The 9,078-nt window shown below is 40.7% G+C and overlaps 1 protein-coding gene and 1 long non-coding RNA gene across 2 annotated transcripts; one reads left to right on the top strand and one right to left on the bottom strand.

Moving 5' to 3' along the window:
• The first annotated feature begins 598 nt into the window (after positions 1-598).
• LOC139942808 (uncharacterized) lies at positions 599-4,118 on the top strand. Its single transcript, XM_071939584.1, has 2 exons — positions 599-602; positions 3,607-4,118. The coding sequence occupies exons 1-2, from the start codon at positions 599-601 to the stop codon at positions 4,116-4,118; spliced, it is 516 nt and encodes a 171-aa protein (XP_071795685.1).
• Positions 4,119-6,119: 2,001 nt separating this feature from the next.
• LOC139943236 (uncharacterized) lies at positions 6,120-8,511 on the bottom strand. Its single transcript, XR_011786783.1, has 3 exons — positions 8,165-8,511; positions 7,295-7,407; positions 6,120-6,826 (listed from the first exon to the last, which is right to left on the bottom strand). It is a non-coding gene; the product is annotated as an uncharacterized lncRNA (long non-coding RNA).
• Positions 8,512-9,078: the final 567 nt, after the last annotated feature.

Genomic DNA, 9,078 nt, shown 5'->3' with positions numbered 1-9,078 from the left:
TCCGCAGCCGCCTTGAAGAGAAAACGCCACGGGTCGTCGGAATAAATTAGTATAGGTAACAAATATTCATGATTCTCATCTTGACTGATGAAGAGGAAACGACACCTACAAGAGACTAAGCAAGCACTGCTCTCTACAGCACTTACATTGTTCATAAACCAAATGAGAAACAGGGAACCAGCGGCAGTTACCATAGAACGCGCATGGTTGTAGTTCGTGGTTTAGCTTCATACGTCTGTTCTGTTATATATCTCCTTTTGCTGCGGAATAACTGGATGTTCGACTGTGTCTAAATTTCGTACCTCCACTTAGTCAGTTCTCATCGCTCGTGCACTCGGTCACGTGACCTCAGATGGGCGTTGAACATCAGCAAAAACACGGCATCTCCGAATCAAACCCTTGTTAAAAGTACATGACAGTATTATTGCAATTAAGTGTTTGATCGAGGCTTTTCAGCTAAGTTCTGTCTTTATAAATCCCTAGTTCTCCCTATTTTATGGCATGCCAGCATGGCTCCCTCATACATCTCTCCAGACTCAGGCCCTTGAACGGGTACAAACACGTGCTACTCGATTTATATAAAGTTCTCGGGCAGAGGATGGGTGAGATGTCTTACCCCGATAGACTTAAGTCCCTCAACTGGTCGTCTCTGTCAATTCGTCGTAATTTTTCTGTTTTGTATTTTACCATTAAGTGTAAGTTTAACATTATTCATTGTGACGTGGCAGACATCATTTCTGTCAACCATAGATAGTCTAATGTTCTCACCTTCAAACACCTGTATGCGAGAACCGATGCTTTGCATTTATCAGCTCCTCATCTTTTCCCCAGACTTTTGTCTAGTTTGCCAGACAACATTCGTAATTCACTACTGCTCTTGCCCTTCCACAGCTTTCTCAAATCACTTAGATTTTCTGTCTGCCAATCCGATGAATCTACGGAATAGTAGCTTTAGCCCAATCACTTGTGCAATATTTTTAATATTTTTAGTGGTTTAAATTATTTATCTACGGTTTACTTTTCATTTCTTTGTTTATTTCCTTTTATTGTTTATCCTTACCTTATCTGTTATTTTTGCTTATTTATTTTTCAATTCATTTTTTGTTCTTGATAGATTTTGAATTGATGTTTTCTTATTAGATATTTATTGTTCACTATTGGTTGCATAATTATCTGCTTTTATTATTGCTTTGTGTACTAAATTATGTGAAATCTATATTAATTTTATTGTGTACCCCAGATGTGGGGCCCAGATCTACGGATCATAGTATGTATTTGCTTTTGTTGTCCCTAGCCCATCTCGGGTATATTGTCTTGTGTTTTGTTTTGTACTCTTATGGCAAATAAAATAACAATAATAACAACAACAACAACAACAACAACAACAACAACAACAACAACAACAACAACAACAACAACAACAACAACAACAACAACAACAACAACAACAACAACAACAACAACAACAACAACAACAACAACAACAACAACAACAACAACAACAACAACAACAACAACAACAACAACAACAACAACAACAACAACAACAACAACAACAACAACAACAACAACAACAACAACAACAACAACAACAACAACAACAACAACAACAACAACAGCAACAGCAACAGCAACAGCAACAGCAACAGCAACAGCAACAGCAACAGCAACAGCAACAGCAACAGCAACAGCAACAGCAACAGCAACAGCAACAGCAACAGCAACAGCAACAGCAACAGCAACAGCAACAGCAACAGCAACAGCAACAGCAACAGCAACAGCAACAGCAACAGCAACAGCAACAGCAACAGCAACAGCAACAGCAACAGCAACAGCAACAGCAACAGCAACAGCAACAGCAACAGCAACAGCAACAGCAACAGCAACAGCAACAGCAACAGCAACAGCAACAGCAACAGCAACAGCAACAGCAACAGCAACAGCAACAGCAACAGCAACAGCAACAGCAACAGCAACAGCAACAGCAACAGCAACAGCAACAGCAACAGCAACAGCAACAGCAACAGCAACAGCAACAGCAACAGCAACAGCAACAGCAACAGCAACAGCAACAGCAACAGCAACAGCAACAGCAACAGCAACAGCAACAGCAACAGCAACAGCAACAGCAACAGCAACAGCAACAGCAACAGCAACAGCAACAGCAACAGCAACAGCAACAGCAACAGCAACAGCAACAGCAACAGCAACAGCAACAGCAACAGCAACAGCAACAGCAACAGCAACAGCAACAGCAACAGCAACAGCAACAGCAACAGCAACAGCAACAGCAACAGCAACAGCAACAGCAACAGCAACAGCAACAGCAACAGCAACAGCAACAGCAACAGCAACAGCAACAGCAACAGCAACAGCAACAGCAACAGCAACAGCAACAGCAACAGCAACAGCAACAGCAACAGCAACAGCAACAGCAACAGCAACAGCAACAGCAACAGCAACAGCAACAGCAACAGCAACAGCAACAGCAACAGCAACAGCAACAGCAACAGCAACAGCAACAGCAACAGCAACAGCAACAGCAACAGCAACAGCAACAGCAACAGCAACAGCAACAGCAACAGCAACAGCAACAGCAACAGCAACAGCAACAGCAACAGCAACAGCAACAGCAACAGCAACAGCAACAGCAACAGCAACAGCAACAGCAACAGCAACAGCAACAGCAACAGCAACAGCAACAGCAACAGCAACAGCAACAGCAACAGCAACAGCAACAGCAACAGCAACAGCAACAGCAACAGCAACAGCAACAGCAACAGCAACAGCAACAGCAACAGCAACAGCAACAGCAACAGCAACAGCAACAGCAACAGCAACAGCAACAGCAACAGCAACAGCAACAGCAACAGCAACAGCAACAGCAACAGCAACAGCAACAGCAACAGCAACAGCAACAGCAACAGCAACAGCAACAGCAACAGCAACAGCAACAGCAACAGCAACAGCAACAGCAACAGCAACAGCAACAGCAACAGCAACAGCAACAGCAACAGCAACAGCAACAGCAACAGCAACAGCAACAGCAACAGCAACAGCAACAGCAACAGCAACAGCAACAGCAACAGCAACAGCAACAGCAACAGCAACAGCAACAGCAACAGCAACAGCAACAGCAACAGCAACAGCAACAGCAACAGCAACAGCAACAGCAACAGCAACAGCAACAGCAACAGCAACAGCAACAGCAACAGCAACAGCAACAGCAACAGCAACAGCAACAGCAACAGCAACAGCAACAGCAACAGCAACAGCAACAGCAACAGCAACAGCAACAGCAACAGCAACAGCAACAGCAACAGCAACAGCAACAGCAACAGCAACAGCAACAGCAACAGCAACAGCAACAGCAACAGCAACAGCAACAGCAACAGCAACAGCAACAGCAACAGTAACAGTAACAGTAACAGTAACAGTAACAGTAATAGTAATAGTAATAGTAATAGTAATAGTAATAATAATAATAATAATAATAATAATAATAATAATTTCACCATCGCATCATCAAAGATGGAATAGACCCACAATGTAGGATATGCGGAAAATATGAAGAAACCGTGGACCATATTATCTCTGGATGTCCAGAGCTGGCGAAGACGGAGTATATTCATCGACACAATAAGACAGCGGCGTACCTTCACTGGAAAATTTGCAGGCATTACAACATAGAGACGACAGGGGAGTGGTACAAACATCAGCCGACAACGGTCACAGAGAATGATGTAGTCACCATCCTCTGGGACATGCCAATCCATACTGACAAAGAGATTAAAGCCAACAGACCCGACATCATCATCAAGGACAAGAAAGACCAGAGGTGTATACTAATTGATGTGTCAATACCTTCCGAACGAAACACCTCAATTAAAGTTGCCGAGAAGCTGTCTAAATACAAAGACCTTGAGATCGAGATTAGCAGAATGTGGAGTATGAAGACCGAGACAATCCCAGTGGTCATCGGAGCTCTGGGACTAGTAAAGAAAGGACTGGAGAAATTCATTGAACGTATCCCTGGCAGCATAAGCATCAACTTAGTCCAGAAGATTGCACTCCTCGGCACAGCTCACATACTACGTAGAATTCTGTCCATTAAATAACATCACCCCTTTAGCGCCTCAGATCCATAGTCTGGATCCGGCTCTGTAGGATGTATCGTAGATAGCATAAAATAAACTTCTTCATAATAATAATAATAATAATAATAATTATTATAAACCTCCAGTATTAGTCAAGATCTTGATTGGTCTGCGATATGGATCAGCGATTTTAAAGGTGGACTATAACAGATTATTGATATAGCCAATATTACTATTTTTGTACAAGAAATGTAAAATAAGGACTGATATTTTAGTAGTATTCAATAAAACCTTTACCTTCATGCAAAAAAAACACAAATTCGCGCGGCGTACTCCGACCCAGAAAACTCAGTTTCGGCAAAAGCCGGTGACCCACGAACCATTCATACACAGTGTGTGACGTCACACCACGTACCGAAGCTCTGTACACAGTGTGTCAGGTCGATCGTGTGCGTGCATTTTACATGTACATTGAATGTGGAATAACATCGGACACTATAGGCTGCATTTTTTTGACACAAAAAACAGCGAAACTGTCCGATGGCAGCGGGTCTTGGGAAAACCACAGTATAGATGAGGAAAAGGCATTTCAGGGAGGCACTTCAGAGGAAAGTGAGGGCTCTAGCGATAAGGGGAGCTCACCGGACGAGAGAGAAGCCGAAGACGTGTTATGAGTACATGTAGTTAACCAGCCCGGAGACGATGATCGTCAGGCCGAAGACGATGAGCCAAACCCTGATGATCGACGGCTAAAGACAGACTGGTAAGGCCACAAAACGTTTCATGAATTATACTGAATGATGCTTCGTTTGATCAGTTTATTTCTGCTCCCAAAAATAGTTGAAGGCTATCCTTGACTAAATTAAAACATGAACGAACATGATGGACAAGGTTTATTGTTTACCTCCATTCACGTTATAATACATGTATGTGAACAACACATGCACTGACTTAGGCAGTAGAAATGTGAGGGGAGGGGTAATTTTTGTCTTGCGTTTTATACTTTGTTGGCAAAATTCATACATTATCAATTTAAACTGATATTGTAGATAACCTATGTTGTTGTTTTTCTCCACCAAGTAACTGCGTGGTGGTTGACACATGTGCATCTACACAAATATCTCATGTACATGTATGTAACTGCTACTTTGGATTATGATTGCCTTCTGGCATGGGTATAGTTTTAAAGCAATTCAGGTACACACATGCAATATTAACACTTCACCATGCAACCCACAAATCTGTTGTTAATAATTTTGTATGAATTCTTTTGTTAATAATTTTGTATGAATTCTTTGTTTTGTTTTACAGAAAACACTGCAATGATGATTATCAGCAAGTGGTGAGCTTAGGACTATCTTGTCCGTTCAACCGCTGCCACTGACATCATGTTTGATGGCAGCAACACGAAGGACGTTTCCAAACCCTCGTGTACAGTACAGTGGAAGGATTTTTGTATCCACCAACGGATTAGGCAGCTTTGCTTTGGTTTATTTGTCTTCAGTCGTAACAATTTTCCAAGTTATAATGATCCAGAGGGAGTGAGAAATAATTTGATAAGCCATAATAATTTACGTATAAATGTACATGTATATTATTTCATTTTGTTCCTTTCAGATGGGTGGGTGGTTCAAATTGATTAATTTAATTTGAACCACCCACCCCTCTGAAAGACACAAAATGTAAATTACTATGACTTATAAAATTAGGTGTGTGGTTCAAATTGATTAATTTAGCACTTATGTGCAATAAACTTGTCCCCTGTTGTCAACAATACACTATGATTAACATGGTAACAACATTCAACTTGGTTAGCAGAAATATAAAAACAAAACAAAAAAACAGAAGCCATGTACACCTCCATAATAACGACAACACTAAAACTGTATGTATTTGCAAACGACAATAGTTTATTTTGAGTTTAAAATATCAAAATTGAAAAAAGGTTGCCTAGTGATAGCGAAATCATCTGAACATTCCATCATCAAAAAAAGTTAACTATACAACCCTGTCAACCCCCCTCCCCCCAAAAAAAGAAAACCTAAGCCATGTTATGTACCTAGTTAGCTGTGGTTCTCTTTGTAAATTGTAAATTAAGTTGTACATTAAAAGAATATAATAAAATCATTGTGTACAGACCATGTCATTCTGTTTTTAAACAAAGTTGATTGTACTACCCTGGTTACCCCCCCCCCCCCAAAAAAAATATATATATATAAAAAATAAAATAAAAACCCACATCAATGTGTACAAGCTAGGGCCCAATTTCATGGATCTGCTTACTGTAAACAAAGAATCGACACTTGCGGAAGCAGGAAATTCTGTGCTTACGTCAAGCGTGTTTCACAGGTTACCAGCAAATTTTGCCTTTTGCGGGTCATGAGTGCATACTTGGTTTATACCAGGCATTCTACGCTTACAAAGTATTAAGCGCAGAAATTTAGCCTTTGGACGTAAGCAGAGAACCGTGATCATAGCGCACATTTTGGTGGTGAACAGATCCATGAAATTGGGCACAGGTCATTCTTTCTTCAAACAAAGTTGAACCCACTACCTTTGAACCCCCACCCCCCCCCCCCCCAAAAAAAAGCTGTTGCATCCTTTTCCGGTTGGTGAAGGTTGATGTCAATGACACGGGGGTTACACATCAGCTGCGGATGGAGTTGTTTTCATGTCTTGTCACCCTGCTGACAATGAACAAGTGCATTGTGCATGCATTCTATGCGTATCTGTTTAATGAAAAATAAAAAACAAAACCAAATAATCGTTATGTGGGATTTCTTGAAAATTTACAAGGCAGAAATACAATCTCGGAAGGTTTGACGTAACACCATGTACTGACAATCTCTCTTTGAGTTGGCGTAGTTTTAAAAAGAACCTTACAGGAGTTAACGCAAAACCAGTACAAAAGGAGTCCACATGCAACAAAACCAAGGGGGCAGGTTTTCTTTATGTCAGATAGAAAACATGACCTCCAACCACCCCCCTCCCCCAGATCTACACCTAGTGCAAAACTGTTCAGGTACAGATCGGGTGGGGGGGGGGGGTTGTTCTTGCGATTCAACACCCCATCCCCTCACCCCATCCCCTCCCCCCCCCCTCCACCGTGAACAGTTTTCAAAGGGGCAGCTGAAAAACTAAAAATGAAGAAATCATCTGATCCTCTGAAAATTTGCATGCATAGGCCTACTACTTACCTAAAGTGCTATTGAGAATCTTAGGTCTCCATTTCTAGTTCTGGCTAGCATGTCTCCGTACTGCATTGTCTTCGTCCTGCATTCTCATTGTAGTGTAGAGCTGCGAGTTATTTCTGTACAAAAAAATATAAAAACAAAAAATAAATAAATAAATAAAAAAACTAGTGCTGAAAAAGAACTGGCCTTATTTTACAAATGCAAATATAGTAAACACTCCATAATTAACCGTGCCAAGCCAATAAACACAGCTATAGGAAAACTTCAGACTAAACTTCTCTGGAATTGGTAATTCCTGAATTAGGAGGGAAAAATTCTGAATGACCATGGATGGGCAATTATATGGATGGGAGTTTGAACATATTTTTGAGCTGTGCCTTAAAAAAAAAAAACGAACAATTCTTAGGCAGCTTTGGCAAAAACAATGTCCAGCAATCCAGTATCGACCAATATAAATACATGTCCAGCAATCCAGTATAGACCAATATAAATACATGTCAGCGAGGCCAATAAACTGTTAACTGTAACAATCAACTTTTTAAATGGATTAATATAGTGTTCACACATGGTTGAGCATGAACATGCCAGAAAGTGTAAACCAGGGCATAAACATGCCTAAAGCTCTTGGGTGGCTACATGGATTCATCACTCAACAGAGTCAATACACTATGTAGCTATTTTATGGTAGTCGGGTCAGATTCAGAGCATGACATCGTGTCATTTGACAACAAGATGATTGTTCCTTGCATGAAAAGGGTAGAGATTGTTTACTATTTTTCTTATTACAATTACAAGTACATGTATTGGGCCTGAATTAATAATGGAGATAGTTTCTCAGTAGTAGATTTGTAAAAATTATTAACAAGTACTTACCAGGCTTTTCTCCCTCTCTTTTCTGTAATGCCACTTGATTCTTTTGCTGTTCCACGGCCACTTGGGACCAGGGCCACGGCAGAGGGACCCCGCCGACGTCGTAGCATGCACAAGCAGCACTGGCTGGGGCCTGGTTGTAGAAGATCCCCCTGAATTCTCTCAGTGCTTAGAGGTTTAAATTTCGGAATCGATCCAGGCTTCTTACACAAACTTTGAAACTTCTAGTGCATCCACAAACAACCAAGTAGTCGGCAGTATTTATAGCTGATACATTAGAAACAAAAAGCTTCGTAGCACACACGCACGCCTATAGTGTGGACGAAAACGCATACACAACACACGGAGTAACATGGCGTAATCTTTGTTTACTCTCGTTGCTTCATGGGTATGACATCACCATTTTTTGACCGCGTTCATGACGTCCGCTGGTTTACAAATCCGCTTGGATTTTAGTGTTGGTTTAATAGCCGGGAACCAGTACAGGGCGGGAAATTTCAAAATCGAAGAATCGAGGTCAAATTTTTTCGGTCAAATTGTAGCAAAATTATTTGGAGAAAAACATGACCACAACAATGAATTGATAGCTGAACACAACATAAACAAGTTCTGATAGTGATTTTAATGTAGGAGTACCATTATAGTCCATCTTTAAGAACTACTTAATGGATCCTGATGATAAACAATTCATGTACAAACTTAGACACAGAATTTTACCTACTAAAGATGTTTTGCTTAAAATTGGTATTGTTAGAGAAGAATCTTGCCTGCTCTGTAATGTAGAAAGAGAAACTCATGAGCATATTTTCATTTACTGTTCACACACATTGGATGCTTGGATTTTTGTAGAAAGACTGCTTAGCAAATATACAGGTAACAAACATTTTTATTTAAACGATTCTAACAGAATTCTTGGA

This window comes from Asterias amurensis, chromosome 10 (genome assembly GCF_032118995.1).
Source record: "Asterias amurensis chromosome 10, ASM3211899v1".
In the NCBI taxonomy this organism is placed as follows: domain Eukaryota; kingdom Metazoa; phylum Echinodermata; class Asteroidea; order Forcipulatida; family Asteriidae; genus Asterias; species Asterias amurensis.
Note: the sequence above shows the minus strand (reverse complement) of the source record. Positions and strands in the feature narration are given on the sequence as shown.